Raw genomic sequence first — 19,609 nt, forward strand, 5'->3', positions numbered from 1 at the left:
TGAGCACATGGATCAACGACATGCTATATGTAGAGTAGCATGCAGTATATCATTTAAAGACAATACATCAAGATGCACAAAATCTACTATCATCCAGATTCCAGCTATCAAATAACTCAAAAAGGCGGGTCGAGTCAATTTGGTCTTATAAGCTGTGGCGGGCTTGAGTCATGGTTCTCAACAGGCCCACCGAGCTTAACCGGACCATTCCTATTAGCAGGGTAGATTGGCCATTTGTTGATCGGGTTAGAAACCACGGATACATGTATAAATAACTGATGGTGTAGAGATCAAACACTACAAAGAACCGAAAACATCAATGGTTTATGCTTACAGGCTGTCTTGTATAACAATCATGATTACGAGCTATGTTCTATATATTTGAAACTAAGCAAACTACACAAAAGCATAAAATGGTCTGGAGATTAAAAAACCGACTAAAATGGCAGATTCACATACCACATTACACACGGAAATATCTCACGCCACTTTAGTAGCGCTTATTATATCCCTGTGAAGGCTGCTGATCCCATACTGGCACGAAACCTGGCACACAGCAAGCAATTCGTAAGCGCACACATAGTAAGAATCTTTAAAACACTTGTAGTAAACATTGGGCGAATTTTAAATTGTTCATTTTCAGCTATTATTTTAGGTTTGACCAGTTTGACTTGTTATCAAGAAAATGCATAATGGATATCATGTCGAGCATATGAACACATAGTAACAGCTTTTTAAGTAGATAAACAAACTACATTACCAATGAAATTAGAGTTTTGGCATACTTATCGGTATTTCTCCCAGTGACATATATATCGACTCATCATCACCAAGCATCCCCTGAGAAAAAAAAACATCAACACAGGTACTTTAGCAGTCCACAACATGAGAACCGAGATACAAAATTAAACATGCACACCGAAAACGATCCGGAAAGAATTTGATCTGTTAATACCATAACCATTGACTGACACGCATTACTTGACAATAAGCTTTAAAGGATTAATTTCTCCATAAAGAAAGTGAATAACATCCTAAACAGTTACTATATCAATCATATATACCATTTCAAACAAAAATCATCAATGTGTATTCACGTTGATTCATAGTTGTTAATAGCGAATAGCGGACGATAGTGACAAGCTACCTATACGCTACTTAGCGATAAAGATGAGATAGCGGCGGCTATTTTATGTTTAGCGATACACTAGAAGAAAATTTTAGAAATTTTTTATATGTATATTATATCCAAATATGCTGTTTTTATATGTATATTTAACAAAACACATATAAGCATGCTATTTTATACGTATATTATATCGCTATTTATATTAACACAAATAAACCTAAAATCCGGCTATTTTCCCGATCTGGAGGCGCCAAAATCAAATAGCGACACATAAGCGCTTTGTTGAGCTATTCACTATAGCGCTCGCTATGAGCGCTATTAACAGCTATTGTTGATCAAGAAAATAAGAATATACCTCTTCATTTGGGAGGCTCATTTCGTTATGCATCGAATTAACTCCCGTTGATACAGAAGAATTAGGAATATCAGCATCTAATAACTCGGAAATCATAAGCCCGTAACCATCTTGGGGGATGTCACTGACCCTCTGCATACTGTCTGGAAAGCTCTCAAGATCCGTAAATATAGCTTCCTCCCTATATATTTATAAAATATCCACATTTCATTAATGCAATGTCATTTGCCTAATAATCTAATATACCAAAAAAGATAAATATAAATTCTGTTAAAACAAAATACATGCACTTGCCTCCGCTCTGAGTTATTGTTGTCGTTGTCGTTGTCATTATCATCGTCCTCTTGCATGGAATCACAATCCAAATCAATGACCTCAACGCCTTTTCCATGACGATCAGTCATATGACAACTATTATTCATGGTCAAGTCAAAGTCAACAGACACCGGTTCTTGCTTTGCTTGTACGAGTGACGAAAACCCCGCGACTGAATTGGTATCATGATTATCACCACGTACATCAGAAACTTCCATTGCATTGAGGTCACAAATCTTAAAAGAACTAGGAAAAAGCTGTTTTTCTTCAGCGTATGAGTTGCATGGTTGAGTGATTCCCGCCGTACCTTCTTGAGAAGACGCTTGGTCTCGTGAGCTCGAAATATGAAAGAATTCATCCGCTTGAGGGTTTGCGGGGGCCCACTCTCTCGGTTTCTTGCTTGCTTCTGTGCTAGCGTCGTCTTGCATCGGTCGTTTCTCGCCTACACCTAATAAAGCGGAGCTGCTTCGAGTATACCCGTGTTGTCCGTCACTTAGTTCTTGATCGGAAACGGAAGATCGTTGAGGAAACGATAACGATCGTGTGTGTAACCCTTGTCCAAATTCGTATTTATGATCATCTTCAGATGGGACCTGTTCAATCTTCATCTCCGGTTCATGGTTTGATACTTGATTTTCATCGTCCTGTTTGTTCCTGTTTTCATCTCCGGAAATCAACACCGGGTCACTTTTTGAGCCCTTAAGAGTCACAGAAGAACGCGTCCTGGTGGGTATTTTGTTAAACCTGATTAGCGTTAGCAGATCACTACTGTTATTGTTTGACGTCTTGTTGTTATCCTCCTCAGGTGGATCTTCTTCAACAACCGGTTTCTCAGGCTCGGGGGTACCGTCATCCATCGCCACGTCATCTGCACTCACGTTTACATCCTTTAACCCGTCGATTCTCTCCTCGGAAACTGGGGTCTTGACGCTTGCATTTTCATCAGGTGATTGATCTTGTTGGTTCATGTTTCCCGTATCCACGTTACCCGCATCGTAACTTTTCGATTCCAAATCACCAGATACCGACTTTTGGTCCTCAATTCCACCATCTTTCCCAACTCTTTGTTCTTCCGAAACACCCGAAACAGAATCACCATCCCCTTGTTTATCCGACAAACCCTTAACCTTCTCCGACAACGAATTACTCCGGTTTACCTCACGGTTCACTTCAACCGCAGCGTTTTTAAAAGACCCCAACGCTCTTCTACCCCTATAATCATCAGGAAACCTTCTCCTATCCGAAACACTATCTCCTCCACCGCTTTGATTCTTCAAATTACCGATTTGCCACTTACCATTACCCGAATTCGGTGGAATCAAACCCTTGGAAACCAAATACTCGGCTGCCAATTTCCCTGCTTCCATAAACACATCTATCCTACGAGGCGGAGGCGGCTGCCCCCTACCGAAACCACCGCGGTTGTAGCTCCGGTAACCGGCACCACCGGCAGCTAAACCACCTCCTCCGAATCCGGTTCCAGTTCCAATCGGATTAGACCTATATCCATTAGCAGGATTACGATGCCTTTGCATAACTCTCTGAATATCTAACCCTAATTAACAAACTATATTTGAGCAATTGAAGTCAACAGAGTCCTAGAGAACAACAAAAAGTCAAAATCAGCACGTAACAATTGAGCATACAAAGTTAGAAACATATAAAGGTATAAAACAGCTCAATTACTAGAACAAATTGAATTAAACGCTATGGATCTCAGATCGATTGCAGAAAGTAAATTGAATTGATGAATTGGGACTTAATTTCGGACATAAATTAGTATGAGAAAAGTGGTTGACTGACGTACGTACCTGAGAGGGGAATTGGGGGAAATTGGTTGCAGCATGGGGGCGGCGTTGCGGTGGTGAAGGAGGGAGGATCGGCGTTGACACGGCGGAGAGAGAAAGGGAGTAGAAGTGTGTGTTTGGTCGGATATTTTAATGGAGGCTAATTTTCAGGAATGAAATAAAGGGATGGTTTTAAAAGATGACCAAATACAAAAAGATTAATCATGGGCTTCCATTTATACCTTCAAAACAAAACGTGTATTTTTGGCTTTTTATTGTATATCGTATACATATAGCTAGTAAGTTTTTTTTTTTAAACGCGAACCTCATTAAAACACATCGAACCTGTTAACTGGGACGGACGAAACGAACAAAACTACCTATTCATAAATTTACACCAATCTCCCCAATCTAGCATACCTTTCTTAGCCCTATATTTATACCAAAGAAAACTAACTGTCCTAACCTCGCTAAAGATATCGTCAACACTACTCCTCTTACCATTGAATCTAAGGTTGTTTCTAGCCTTCCACAAAATCCAACAAGCCGAAATCACAATACCTTGAAGAGCCTTTCTTTCCGACGGCTCTCTATCACAAGAAACGTGGATATCAAGCAAATCTCTAAAAGAAAAAACGAAGAAATTCAGGACTCGACACCATAAACTAATTCTTTCCTACAAACCCAAAGCCAATGTATATCATAGATACTAAAATATATAGGGAAAAAAATACTAAAATATATATATAAACATAAACAATGATCAAATCAAAAATTCTAAAATCTACAACCTAAAAATCCAAAAGCAAAACCTAAAATCTTATATCGTAGAGTTCGACGAAACAATTCCAATGTCACTTAAATGAATTCAACCGGAGTCTGTTTGATACCCTTCCTTCCTACGACTTCCTATTTTTAAGGGACTATGTATTTCAATAATAATAAGAGTAAAATGCCATTTTAGTCCCTGTGTTTTGGGTCATTTTGCCAGTTTAGTCTAAATGTTTCATTTTTCGCATGTTGGTCCAAAAAGGTTTCACCGTTGCCATTTTAGTCCATTGGGTTAACTTCATCCATTTTTTCTGTTAACGAGAAGGGCAATTCGGTCATTTTATATAGCTGAATTGCTCTTCTAGTTAACAGAATTACATATAAAATGACCGAATTGCCTTATCATTAACATGAAAAATAGATGAAGTTGACCCAGAGGACTAAAGTGACAACGGTGAAATCTTTTTGGACCCACAGGTGAAAAATGAAACCTTTGAACTAAACTGGCAAAATATCCCAAACCACAAATACTAAAACGGCATTTAACTCTAATAATAATAATAATAATAATAATAATTAAGTTAGAGACCTATATATCATACGCGTTGAATAATGTATTTATTAAATAAAAAGTAATGAAAATTTATGAATTATAAGACAACATTTAATGTTTGGAACATAAAAACATATTTGAAATCTTCTTTAGTGTCGTTGGATAATTGTAGTAGCAAATAAAATGAGCCAACATGGTATAGCCCAGTTGGTCAGGGGGTTTTCCACTAAGTGGTTTCCTCCTGTGGGAGGTCTCAGGTTCGATTCCCACTATGTGCAAAATTATGTAAATATGGGAGAACACCTCTAGGGGGATTCGAACTTGAGGTGAGGGGTTTTAACAGCATATGCTGGCCCTTTGGAGTAAGCTGGAAATCCAGTTGATCTACCGTTCAAAAAAAAAAAAAAAAAAAAAGCAAATAAAATGAATCAAGAACCATTTTGAATTTTAGAAATGCTTTTAAATTTAACTGTTTAAACTTTAACTTTTAATTTAACCATTCAGTGTGCTCACAAAAATCATTGTGAGTTACATATTTATTAGGTGTAGAAAATAGAAAATTTATAACAAAAATATAGATTATAAAAGTTTAATCAATAATAAATTTTAACAATGTTTTATTGGGTAATCAATTATTGTAATAAAATCATATTATATTATAATGACAACTTTTTTTAACTTATGTAAAACTTTATTTTCATTTTTTAATACCAATTAAATATCGGTATTGATCGGTTAATTATAAAATTTATATCTCTCACTAAGGTAAACTTTTAGAAGCTAATACTATACTAAGATCATCCGTAGTGGTTGCAAATTTGGGCGTTTTTGGGACTCAATCACGCCCATATCGCCCCCATCCCCACTACGCATGGGCGTGTTTGGCAGTTTTGTTGTTGAGGCGTTTTTTAAATCACGCCTAATGGGGGTTTTTGTTGTCCAATCACATTTCAACTTCTATTATTTGGCCAATAAGATTTTTTGCATGTTTTTTTTAATTTTATTTTATTATAAACATAATGTCCCACAATCTCCACATCCCCACTACATCCATTTTAGAAAACGCCAAATAATGTCCCATTGCTGACTGTGCTGCCACATGGCGCAAAACGCCCAAGGGTGAATATTGTCCACTACGCATGGTCTAATAAATGAAAATCTTTTTGGGATACATGTCACTTTTTCATACCTTTTACCATTATTTTCAACTTTTTTATTTTCTATCAAATAATAATTTTTAAACTTATCTCCTATGTTTAATAATAATGATATTAAAATTAAATTAAAATAAAAAATATCAAAGATATCAATAGTGATCATCATCAAGAACAATATGAATATTTTAAAAAGAATTTTAAGATTACGTTACACTATTTTAGTTAAAAAAAAATATATCCAAAAACAATTTGTTGCATTAGTTTAAATTATTTTGAAAAACAAAATATCTAAAAATAATTCGTGGCATTAATTTAAATTTAAATTAATTAGAAAAATAAAATCACACATATTTAATTTATATCTGTCTGGATTTATCAATAGCATAGTTTTTAGCATGTGATTTTTTAACATGTTCTGTTGTATCTAGGTTAATTAATAGAACAGTTTTTAGTATATGATTCTAACATATTCTATTGTATTTTTTATCTCTTATAATTAGGCGAAGAGGTATAAGCCTAAAGTAGTCTAAGACTAGCTAATCTTGCACTCTGAGATACTCTACCTTAAATATCCTAAAATCACAAGAAATTAAATACTAAATCATGCACTGTTACATTAAATCTACCTTAAAGTATTCTAAAAACACTAGAGGCACACACTCTAGAGTATCCCGGAACTTTTTTCTAACATAAAATAAATTAAACATATGGATCATCTAAATAAATTATTGAACATAATACAAAATAAAAATAAACTATTCCTCGTCTGAATCATCTAAATAATGTGGATCTTAAATTGCAATATGTGTCACAAGATCAATGCGAAGTCGGAAATGTCTATGTGGATCCATAATCTCACCAAGGGCATCATTGTCCAAAACGGGTTAAACTTAAGAATCCCTTATGTGGACTGGTGAGAAGGCATGCCCGTCGTCCTTAAAAATCGTGTTGTACAATATAATGCAGGCATACGTCATGCTCCTAATCCTTTCAAAATTTGTGGTCCGCATGGGTCGCCTAAGTATGCCTCATTTTCCCTTTAGAACACCAAGCGTGTTCCACATCTTTTCTTGTCCCTTCTTACAATTTCTTAAACTTCTTTGCAACCATATCGATTGGATGTGGAAACGTTTTCATAAACGTTGACTAGGCAGGCTAGATCCCATTGGTTAAATAGTACCCACGTTTCTTTAAGTGCCCCTTGACATTAAATACCGAGATCATCGTTTGAGAAATTAGTCATAAATAAAAATGGGTATTTGAGAATATGGTGAAAGGTTTGATAGTTTGTGAATGCTATAAAAATAAAAATGGTGAGATAGGTATTTATAATGATTTAAAATAAATAAATTAACTTTTTCAATAAATTTAACGGTCATATGATTGTTAAAAGGTCACAAACCCCCCACTTCACCTTCAATAAAGAGTAGCCGAGCTTCCCTAGTTGTTCGCCTACCGAATGAGGGGGTGGCGGGGTTGTTTTGCATGCGGCTTCGAAGCTGAGCACCCTTAACCGAGGATGTCCCTTCCCTCCTTATAGCCGGAAGTATTCAAGTAACGAATATTTTTTTATTCCTAATTCGATTTATATCATGGCCTATTTTTGCTCTTTGCATATGTTTATATATGTATTGTAGATGTCATAACTTCAACTAATTTTTTTTATGAATAGATTTGTTTGAGTTATGTTTGATCTCTAGGGGGTCAAATGTTAACAACGCTTATTTTTTCAACTATTTATGAATATTTCATTTATTTAATTATTAATTTTAAACTGCGGCGTATATTTTTTCGGCTTATTAATACCTATTTAATAATTTATTGATCAAACCCCGTGTAATACACGGGTTTTTTAACCTAGCAATATAATATATGTGATAAACAAAATTTTCTAAAATATTAAATTGAAATAAACGCAAAGAATTTATAAAGACAAGAGTTATTTGCCCGGATGGTCGCTGTGGTTTCAAATTTAGTCCCCATCTTTTGGAAATAGCATGTATGCTCTTTGTGGTTTGTTATTTTGTTACTCGGATAGTCCCTGGGTCTAACAGAAGTTTGTTTTAAACGTTAAGTGCACACACATGACCCTCACATGAGGGTATTTTCGTCATTTCCCCTACTTATTTATTATTTTATTATTATTTTCCCTATTAATATCTAACTAAGTTTCTTCTTCATCCTCACAACAGTTAAGAAGATGATCTTCAACCCCCCAACCTCTGCACATCGATTAACAATGGTGCTTTGCACATGTGGTCAAGATGCAACCATACGCACATCTTGGACGGATCTCAACCCTGGACGTCGTTTCTACGTATGCCTGACATGGTAAGCACTATAAAGTATTTATCCCATTTCAAAATTTAGGGAATTAGATTACTACCTTCATTCTCATTTACTGTACCCCCAATGTGTAAGGTTCTTAGGTTGGGTGGAACCCCCCCCCCCCAATGTGTGGACGCGTAGTTTCAATCATTCTGGGTCTTCTAAGATACATGAACCGGATTGAGCTTGAAGTTGCTCAGCTGCAAGAAAAAAAATACGACTGAAGAACAAGATAATCTTTGTGTTGTTGATGCTTTTAGGGTTTGTTTGTCTGATGTTCGTGGTTAGTTGAATTAGGGTTATGTTTGTGTTGATTTGCTTAGGGTTTTGTTGCAGTTGTTTGATCAGTTATGGTTAGGGTTAGTTGAACAGTGTAGGTTGGTATAGTTAGTTTATGGTTTATGTAATATATTGGTTGTAAAACATGAATTAACGAAGTATGTTTGTTGTAAGACATGTTTATGGTTTATACAAATGGTGTTGTGTCGACCGATGTTGTGCGGCCACTAATGTAAACACATGTTTGTGTGAAAACCTGTTTGTGACAGAAAGTGCCAAAACTAATGCCAAAACATGTTTGTGCCAACTAATACCAAGACAAAAGTGCCAAAACTAATGCCAAAATATGTTTCTGCCAGAACAAAAGTGCAAAAACATGGTCCAAAAACTATTGTGCATAACCGGTTTGTGCCAAAACTATGCAGACCTAAACTATTTATGTAGACACAAAATGAATAACTAAACAAACAAATGTAACTCCTATGCAGCCCCATACATATCTATGACATATCAATAACTACAAAAACCAAAGTGATAACCTAACATAAACATCCATAACATTAAACATCCAAACAAGTACCACTATCTTGACATCCATACCTTAAACAAAACATAATGACCAAATAAAACACGATTCTTAAAACTTTGTCTAGATACCCTAACATCCATAAATACTAACAAACATCAACCACAAAATACACAAAAGATGGTAGAAATGTTTTAGGGACAACCGCTTAAAAACCAACAGACCATATAAGCACCCATTCAAACAGTTGGACCTTCTTGATTCCCAGCATTCCCTTGGTCACCTTTCTTTGTCTGTTTCCCTCTCTTGACTTTCCCACAAATCCTTGAGTTATGACCTTTACCTCCACGTTTCTTGCACTTCACTTATTTCCACATCTTTGTCAACTTTCCACATGCATTAATCCCATCAACCTCAAGTTCCTTCCTATTCCTCTTCTTTTGTCCAACCCTATCTAGTTCATCATGGAATCAACTTCATCTTTTCTCCTTTTCTTAGGCATGAAAATTGATTGTGGTGCAAGGATGGGGTCAAGGTGGTTTGGACGTTGGATTTTAGCCACAAGTCTCTGCTATTAATTGGTTCTATTCTATGTGAGTAGAAAACCTTCCAAGGATCATGTCCAAGTTAACTGCAACTGCATGTCTACATGGGATCCCTGTAATCTCCCACTACTTGCAACTACAGACCTTCTCTACAACATTAATAACCCTTTGTGAAATGTGTCATCCTCTACTAACCTGGTACTTAGGCCCACCAAACCACTTAACATTGTAGTTTGATGCCTCCTTTTAATATCTGCTAGTATTTTGGTAACACTCGGTGTTAGTGGACCATTACACCTACCTATGACCCTGGTCACATTCACTATCCTCTGCATCAAATACTCTCTCATAAACTCCAGCAATGAAATTATTGGTTTATCTTTGCCCTCAATTGTTTAGAATTTGAGACTTCACACATATTATTCAGAAACACATCAGATAAGGCCCCACCTGCATAGTGTTTACAAGGAAAGTTAGAACTGTATGTTGTGAATAAAATCAAATGTACAATATTTACCAGTGAAGTAGGATCTGGCCCAGTGTTGTGGTGGGATGTCTTTCAACCACTTATATGCTTTAAGGTTGTATTTCTTAAACTCCTCCATCTTCTCGTCAAACTCAGGGACAATTGTTGCACTTGCAGCATTCCTGAGGAAGTGTTTGAAAGCCATTCCTCTCCATTGTAGCTTCATGTTCTGGTGAATATACCTCAGACAATACCTATGTTCAGCTGCAAGAAAAGCTTGAATGATGGCAGGCATAATTCCCTAATTAAAAACAATATAGCAATTAATAAACATCACCACAATATAGTAATTAACCAAGGACATGAAACAATATTTAATGCATGTTTACCTTTTGCCTGTCAAAAATAATTATGAAGTTTGCATTTGATGGAAGCTCTAAGTCATCTTGGATACATTGCAAGAACCATGTCCAACAGTCTTTGGTTTTAGTCTCTACATCTACAATGTCATAAGCCAATCGATAGATGCCATTATTTGGATCTAACCCAACTGCAGTTAACATTTTACCAAGGTAGGGGCCTTTAATAAATGTCTCATCTAACCTCAACAACTCCCTTCTACATAATTTAAATCCCTTTTTTTAATGGTCCTAAACAAATGTAAATCCTTTTGAAGATACTAGTAGGTGCACTAGGGTTACATTCTGGCTCAACGACAAACTTAACAGTTATACCTGGATTTGTGTTTGTCAACTCTACAACATAGTCCCTCAACTTAACATACAGATCTTTGAAATTCCCCTGAATGTGCTTTGTAGCTTTTAGCTTGTCGTAAATGCCTTCAATAAACATCATCATAATATTATTAATTAATCAGAAACAAACAACAAATTATTTATACACAGATGCTACTAGGGGTGCAAATGAGCCGAGCCGATCCGAGCCCGAGCTCGACACGGCTCAAGCTCGGGCTCGATTAACTTATGAGAGCTCGGGCTCAAGCTCGGCTCGATTCTAGCTTTGTTTTCAAAGCTCGACTCATTGGTATTTTCTCAAGCTCGAGCTAGGATCGGGCTCGGCTCATTTATTATCTATTAATTAATATATTAAATAAAAATAATATAAATAATAGACTTTTTAGGCTCGATAAGTGAAGCTCGGGGTTGGGCTCGTTTACTAAACAATCTTATTTTTAGGTTCGAGGTCGGTTTATAAACAAGTTTAAATAAGCTCGGCTCGACTCGGCTCATTTACACTAAGGCTCGATAAGGCTCGACGAGCCTAATGAGCTTCACATGCAAGCTCGAGCTCGGGCTCGATAAACAAACGAGCTTTATTTTAGGCTCAAGCTCGGCTCGGGCTCGGGTAGTTTCGAGCTTTTTCTCGAGCCAATCTCAAGTAGCTCGCAAGCCGCTCGGCTCGTTTGCACCCCTAGATTCTACTTAACAGAATATGTAATCAAAATAAGCAGGTTATGTACCTTCATTTTCGAAACACAAAGCTCGTACCTCCTCCAAGCTCCTCTTGAATGCTTTTAACAGGAACATTAGGGTTTGCTTGCACCAAATTGTAAGACCCTTACTATTATTTTACGGTTTTCGTATAGTTTACGAACATAAACATGTAATTATGGTTACACATACATTGAAAAATACAGGTTAATTAAAACTTTTCTCAATTTTAAAACATTACATCATGATTGGTATGAATTTGTCATGTAAAATAACAACGAAACAACGTGCGGAAGCTTGTATCTTGATCGTGTTCGGTTCTTCGTAAAGCTTGATCGTCATCCGACATCCTAGGATATACCTACATTTCATAAACCATGAAATGGTTAGTTATACGAGCTTATAACATATTTAAATCAAGTCCGAATATCAAAACGGACAAGAAAATACAATTTGCCAGGTCTGGGGTCCCTTGCGGGGCGCGACCCAAACCTACTCAACTCTCGCGGGCCGTGACTCGCTTTCACGTGGCGCGCCAGATCTTATGTCTTCCCTCACTGGTGCGAGGGTTAGCTTTTTCCAGCAGGTTTTGTTCTGAAACCTGCATTTTCCAGCAATCTGAATTTTTACGAAAATATGCATAATTTTCAAACTGCACATCCGTTTTATACGATTCTTTTTCCTATGCGATCGTAATTTGATTCTCCATCACATGGAGTTAAAATCCGACATCCGGATAAACAATTTTCTATATTTTTAAGCCCTCGGCTTTATATTTAGTTTCACACATTTGACCCGTTTATGTTTAAAAATCACAAACTTGTTTCTAGTTAATCATAAATCATACACCAATGTATTTAACTCGAAATTTTTGTCTCGGATTCATAACTTTTGTGAATTACGCGACCAATATCCAAGTTGTACGCGTAATTCTTTTTGACCCGTTTAGAGGAATTTTTATGCATCTAGCATCAAACTTGCCCTTATTTTTTAACACTTTGCATTCCCATATTTAAATAACTACTTATATTCCACCACAACTATTTTGTGGTGGGTTTAACATAAAGAACTCGTTATCCCGAGATTATACCCTTTGGTTAATCATTTTACGCATATCACCCATTCTTAGGCATTAGACCTACGAAAGTTTATGCCTATAATTTTTATACAAATCTACGGATTACATAATCATAATACAAACTCCTAAACAACCTCTAAGGGTCGTTTGCCCGGTTTTCACATCAAGGGCTTTTTGGTCAATTTTAGTTCCTCCTTTTACGACGAAAGACTTCCACTAATTATTTGACCAAAATTGCACTTTTAACTATAAACTTATTTTATGCGTACCTGGCTCGGGTCAACGTATAGACCCGTTTTATACCTTACTTTATTTAGCCGCTACTTTATAGCTGCGCAATTATCCACTTCCTGTTCACTCCTGTGAACATATGACTTGACAACCAAACGTTAGTCGTTATTGTCACATGGTGTTATCACCACCATTTGACCCGTTTGACCTATATGACCAAACATTTACATTTATAACAAAACATGGTTTTAACTACCTATTCACACATCCGACCCATTTCGGATTTTACCACAAGATCCTTTTTCTTACGTATTTAACCCGTTTTGGCTTACGCCATGGGTATCTTTTTAGTCTCAACTTACATTTAGTCAACACGTGACTAAATTACCATTTTATCCCTTTTTCCCATTACTAGTTACGCTATAAGGTAACCTTAAAGAAAACTTATTAATTCATAGTCAATTCATGACTAAATTACCATTTTGCCCCTTTTCCATTAACCATGGTTTTGATCGTTTTTATTCGTTTCGACTCATATTGTTTCGTGTCGGAACCTATATTTGGATACAATCCGTTGTCATATTTATCATCTATAAAATAAATACGTACACTTCAATTGGGTGTAAGCTTTACTTACCTTGCATCCAACTACGCTTTTTCTTCATACTTGATTTGTTTGACCCGTTTCCTTCCCAAGCTTCACCTAGCTTGTCAAGCGTCAAACAATAATCATAATTCGTAAGGATGGTTAGATTAGTCATTATAAATCACAACTATTTCCACCTTACGTATTTTCTATCAAAATTATCATTCATTGTATTATAGTTCAGTTTGACTTTTTAAAAGTCAAATGCCCGTTAGTATATGAAACGCACAATCAAGTTCATTAACTAGTTTAGGCATTCCTTAATTGCCCGGTAGGCGTTATCTTTAGGCCACCGTTTTAACCAAAGTTCTAACCAAGTCTATTACATGTCTAACACTTTAACTAGTTCAAGACTAATTCACTCATTCATTTCCCAAGGACTAAGGGTTCTCATCTATAAATGAGACCCGTTTCATCATATCATTTAGCATTCATCCGAACACCTAATAAAATCAAGTTCTTTATATGAACTAGTATATAACACGATTTCACACATCTATTTACATGAACAAAATTACCAAATTTCATCATAACATACTAAAACCCAGTTCAAGTATCTCGCTTCAACTATCAATTATGATGATTTTAAGTACAAATATATCATCATCTTCACTATTTAGTCAAAACCCACTTCCTAGTTCACTTGTTAATCACTTACAAGTAACATTACATCAAGTTCTTCAACTAGGGTTTGTTCCTAAACAATCATACTTCACTAATTCGGCTATAGCCTCTATGATTCTTACATAAATCGCATCTTGTAATGTTAATCAAAATTTCACAACTTCATGAATGTCAAAGATTAGACATACCTTACCATCCCCTTGACTTGGTGATCGTTTATTCACGTTCGTGCTTCGATTTGGGTCTTGAATTGATCTTCAATTTGAAGATTTGGTGAACTAGGGTTCATCCCCCCTTTTTGTCTCCTGGTCGATCACGCACACACACACACTTGGCAATATTAGTCCCTTTTGTTTCATTTCTAGTTTTAATTAAAACTAGTTTTCCCCTCTTGGCAATATTAGTCCCTCTTGTTTCATTTATTATAAAAGAAACTATAACTAATAGTTTATCATTTTAATTACCCATCACTAACTAGGTTAATTATTCCTAGTTAACTAAGTGGGTTCGGGGAGTTATTAACCCGTTTTATTTTAAGTCACGTTGACTCGGGCCTCTTATGAACTTTATATCCTCAAAAGCTTTTATTCCCTTTTTATTTAATATTAGGTTTATTTAGTTAAATCCTAATATTGGTCGGGTTAATTTTTACCACTAACGGTATTTTACCCGTTCATAAATATTAAAGTGCTTTGATTATCAAACCCGTTTTCAAGGTGTTACACAAATCTTCTTTTGCCATGAATGTTTATGTGAATGTTTGAATCTTTCTGGGATCTAAACACTTGTGTTTAGGATGGTGGGTTTTCACTACCAATGTTTCTTTTTCATCATTAACTCTTGAAAGGTAAAGCAACCAAGGAAAAGAGACACTACTTAACCTACTTTTCCTTTTGTCCTTACATGTTTTAAGACTCCCTTTTAAGGCCACTTTCAGCCTCATTAGCATGGCATGGCCCAGTTTGACTAAGGGGCTGTTTGGTAACTTATAAATGGCTAAGTGCTGAATTAGGAAGAGGTTTGAATCATTAAATACTCAATCAGTAAGAGGTCTGAACTATTTATTTTAAACTTTTTGTCAAAAAAATATATTTGATACTAAAAATCCGTAATGTCCCGTTTATTAATTGTAAATACTTATGCCATTAGTAGGTTTTAAAAAAGAGGTTTTTTATACAAAAGTGCTTGTGTTGAGATTAGAGACAAGATCCAAATAATTATTTTTAATTCTTTTTAAATATGTGAATACCCTAAAAAGTGTTCACTCCAATTCCTGAATCGGATAGAGGGGACACATAACACATAAAGATCCTTATATATTAAGTAGTATGAATAACTAGGATAAAATCCTGTAGATTACTCGTATTAAATAAAAAAAACATTAAATACTTATTAATTTATCTATTTGTCATCATAGATTAAATAATTTTATAGAGTTTTATGTGTATTTATAGCAATGATTATAAATAATAAACTTTATATATTTTCTTGAGCAACAATCCTAGATAATCTAGGATAAATAGATTTTTTAATAGCGTTTGAAACTAACTCCAATATTCGAGTGAGCCTTGCTGAGACGGAATGTTAACCGTCCATACCAATTTTAATTGTTTTCAGTCAATTGTTATATGCTTACTCTATATTTTAATTAGTTGTTTATTGTTTGCAGTCAATTGTTATATGTGTGTGACATCTTAGACAATAGATATACCTTGTTAGTATTTGATACGAGAATATTGACCAAATAGTTATCATTATAGTCAACTAGATACCAAGATACCCAATCCTATACAAATGAGAATTATAATTATGGGTAAAGTTCTTGTACAAATAATCTTAACATACTAAACATACAAATTGAAGGAAAACTCAAAAAGACAAGGTGGCATTTTTGTAATTATCAATAACTATCAAAGTTACTCTACAAATATACCTAAAAAAACCCAACCACTCTCCCCACCCCCAAAAAAAACCTAAACCCCCCCACCCCCCAAAAACCTAAAAAAACCTACCCCCCACCCCCAAAAACCTAAAAAAACCTAACCCCCCCCCCCCCACAAAACCTAAAAAACCTAACCCCCCCTCCCCCCCCACCCAAGCTAAAATGCTAAAAACTAAACCCCCAAAAAACCTAAAAAAATCTAAAAAAATAAAAAAAAACACAGAAATTATTTTATTTTATTTTTTTAACATTTTTTATTAAAAAAATCGCTACTTTTAGTAGCAGCCAAAAAAAAAATTTTTTTTTTCTTGCTAACGAAATGTAGCGATTTTTTAATAAAAAATGTTAAAAAAAAAATTTGTGTTTTTTTAGGTATTTTTGGTTGTAACTTTGATAGTTGGTGGTAATTACAAAAATGTCACCTTGTCTTTTTGGGTTTTCCTTCAATTTGTATGTTTAGTATGTTAAGATTATTTGTATTTGATCTTTTGCCTTATAATTATAGTCAACTAGATACCATGATACCCAATCTTATACAAATGAGGATGTGCGGGCTTTTCCTTATTGTGGTAACACCCCATGTATCGTGGGACACTAATCTATATCTATATATAAACATATATTTATGTAAAGCGTCCCCTAAACATGAACCACACAAATCTCCTTGGTATTGTTTTCATAAGTCTGGCGTGGCCCCAAATTGCAACATGCAGTGTTTGAACTTGGGTCTCGCCTTTAGAGATTCCCAAGCCCTCGATGTGTGGAACCAATGTTAATACAGACAATTTGTTAAGAAATTTTACAAGTAAACCAATCATGAGATTGTTTGACACAAAGTTTCAAAGACACTCCCAAAACAAATTAGGAACTATGTTTTCTTGGACCCATTAATGAGCGTTTTCAAGAGCAACTTTTTTTTTTTTTTTTTTTTTCAAGAGCAACTACCTTTTATACAATGCATTCCACTATTGAGGGGACATGATACATGGTAGATTTCCTAACATCCACATGCGATGTTGTCTATCATTATTCCACAACTATGGATGTTATGTGTGTGGAGAATTATAGAATTTTTCTAAAAGAACACGTTCAAATGGTTGATCATTGTTGACTTATCTATTAACTTTTTTGGTTCTTGTATTTTATTTATCCTTACGTCTCTTATGTACCATTTCATAATCCCCATTAACCATCAATTTAAGAGTGCCTTAACATACGATACATGTTAAACGTTATTAATGTTATCATATGTTTTGCTATATATATCATGTCAAATTTATTTAAGAGTGCCTTAACATACGATACGTATTAAACGTTATTAAGGTTATCATATGTTTTGTTATATATATCATGTCAAATTTTTTTAATAAAGGAAAATCTTTTAAATTCAATGAGCATTCAATACAAAATTATTTTTATGTAAATCATTTTGAAAGCCTTATAAACACTGTTTGCTGTTGTTTAAAATGGCAAAACACTATGTATAAATATTGTAATACACGGCTGTGAAGTTAAAATTAATTTTGTTATTATATATATATTGATTTAGTTAAAAATAAAATAAACAAATAAAAGGTTACAAAATTGTTTTACGTAATACACTGAATTTAAATACTACACAAGAAGGAGACCTAGGGAAATCTGGGTTTGATTCTTAAGCTAAACGGATTTTACCAGTAATTTTACCGTTTTGTCTACAGACAGGTGGATTATCGGGTTTTCCATGCTCCCTACAGTCTAAATGCTTGAATAAAGTGTATGGATGTGCATTTCTTGAATCGTGATTATATAATCATTTTTTAATATGTGAAGTAAAACTATATTAATATGATAATGTATTGCAATATTAATATACCATGTAATATTTAATACAAATTTTGCTTGATACTATTATATTGATAGATGCGACACTATTTAGAAAGAGCTCATTTTTCTACAAAACTTTCTGACACATTTAAACGAATAGAAATTATGACACATTCCGACAAATTTCTTAGTTGGAGAAGTTTCCATGCTACTTTGGGTGAACGGGACGCCTGCGGGAAGGGATGCGGTGAGTGAGTTCCCTGCTCGGGAACACCACCGTCGACCCCTCGGAGAGATTGAGCGAGAAGTGGGGAGCGGCATTGGTTCACTGCACATCAAATTGATTTTTTGAACGGTATTTACTTAATTAAAAAAATTAAAAAAAAAAAAACAAAGTCCCTCAAGAGAGGAGTGCCGCCATCAAATTGAGGGTGTGAGGGGAGTTAAGTGGGGAGTTGACGTGACGCGTGTTGATTGGCTGTGGGTAAGAGAGGTCACTCTCCACTTTTTTTTTTAATATAAAACTTCATTAAAAAAACCAACCTTCGACCCAAACGGGTAAAAGGCCAATACAAAACAACGTCCCCGACCCAAACGGGCAAAGGACAAAAGACAAAATTACAACATATACATGGGATATTTACACCACTCCTTCCAACTTATATAACTACATGATGTTCTATTTTTAAGCCACCCGAAACCTTTCGTTTTAATTTCAATCATAATCTCTTGATAATTTCTCCTAATCTGATTGAAAACCAATTCGTTCCTGGCCTTCCAAATACTCCAACACGCTATTATAATCAGTCCCCGTAAATTCTTCTTCGTATTTTTTCCTCCTTGATTAGATTTATGAATTTCCATCAGATCATTAAATCGAAAGCAAATATGGGGGGGGGGGGATGTTGCACCAATTACTGAAAGCCGCCCAAACTCTAATCGCCACCGAGCAAGCAGTAAATAAATGTTCCACTGATTCCTCGTACGCGTCGCAGAAAGGGCACATAACCGAAGCCATATCCATGTTCCTTCTTCTCAAGTTGACTCTAGTGGCCAGACGATCCAAGTTTCCTCTCCATGTCATTATATTGCATTTAATAGGAACCCATTTGCTCCATTCGAAGTTGGGGAGGTGACTATTTCCCCTATCAGCAATTAACACCTTTTCACCGAGTTCACCGAAAAACCGTCCTTTTTATCTATGTTCCAAATCCACGTGTCCTTGTTATTTGACAATCTTACCATATTTATAGCTTCTAGGCATTCCCGCCACTCTTTTCGCTCCACATCAGACTCGGGTAATCTAACCCAACTCCAATTATATCCGCCAGTATCTTGATCCGTACCTAATTTCTCCGAAATCCTGTATGATTTGTTAGAATCCAGGACAAACAGATGAGGCCATCTTTCCACGAAAGGAAGATCACCCCATCCAAGTGTCTAACCAAAAACGAATATCCCCCTGTTAGAGAAGTGCCCCTTACACCCTTAGGTTTGTGTTTGAAACAATGTAACAACTTAAGTTTCAAACGAATAATTGCATGATAAAATATGACTTAACATGTATGATCATGAACATATAATTAGTTGGCAGGCTAAGAGCTACAATGTGTATTGCAT

General features: G+C 35.4%; 2 protein-coding genes across 3 annotated transcripts; both read right to left on the reverse strand.

Moving 5' to 3' along the window:
• Positions 1-264: 264 nt before the first annotated feature.
• Positions 265-3,799, reverse strand: LOC110921804 (uncharacterized protein At4g26450). 2 transcript variants are annotated; one of them, XM_022166148.2, is made up of 5 exons: positions 3,611-3,799; positions 1,779-3,397; positions 1,485-1,665; positions 786-840; positions 265-546 (listed from the first exon to the last, which is right to left on the reverse strand). In XM_022166148.2, the coding sequence occupies exons 2-5, from the start codon at positions 3,332-3,334 to the stop codon at positions 491-493; spliced, it is 1,848 nt and encodes a 615-aa protein (XP_022021840.1). In that variant the 5' UTR covers positions 3,335-3,397; positions 3,611-3,799; the 3' UTR covers positions 265-490. The 2 variants fall into 2 exon arrangements, with proteins under 2 accessions (XP_022021840.1, XP_022021841.1); XM_022166149.2 differs by having other exon boundaries at positions 761-840.
• Positions 3,800-9,336: 5,537 nt separating this feature from the next.
• On the reverse strand, positions 9,337-10,787 carry LOC110925880. The gene is made up of 3 exons (XM_022169688.2): positions 10,601-10,787; positions 10,263-10,512; positions 9,337-10,195 (listed from the first exon to the last, which is right to left on the reverse strand). Exons 1-3 carry the CDS (start codon positions 10,772-10,774, stop codon positions 10,113-10,115), a joined length of 507 nt encoding a protein of 168 aa, XP_022025380.1. The 5' UTR covers positions 10,775-10,787; the 3' UTR covers positions 9,337-10,112.
• Between the last annotated feature and the right edge of the window lie 8,822 nt (positions 10,788-19,609).

Source organism: Helianthus annuus, chromosome 11 (assembly GCF_002127325.2).
Source record: "Helianthus annuus cultivar XRQ/B chromosome 11, HanXRQr2.0-SUNRISE, whole genome shotgun sequence".
Lineage (NCBI taxonomy): Eukaryota > Viridiplantae > Streptophyta > Magnoliopsida > Asterales > Asteraceae > Helianthus > Helianthus annuus.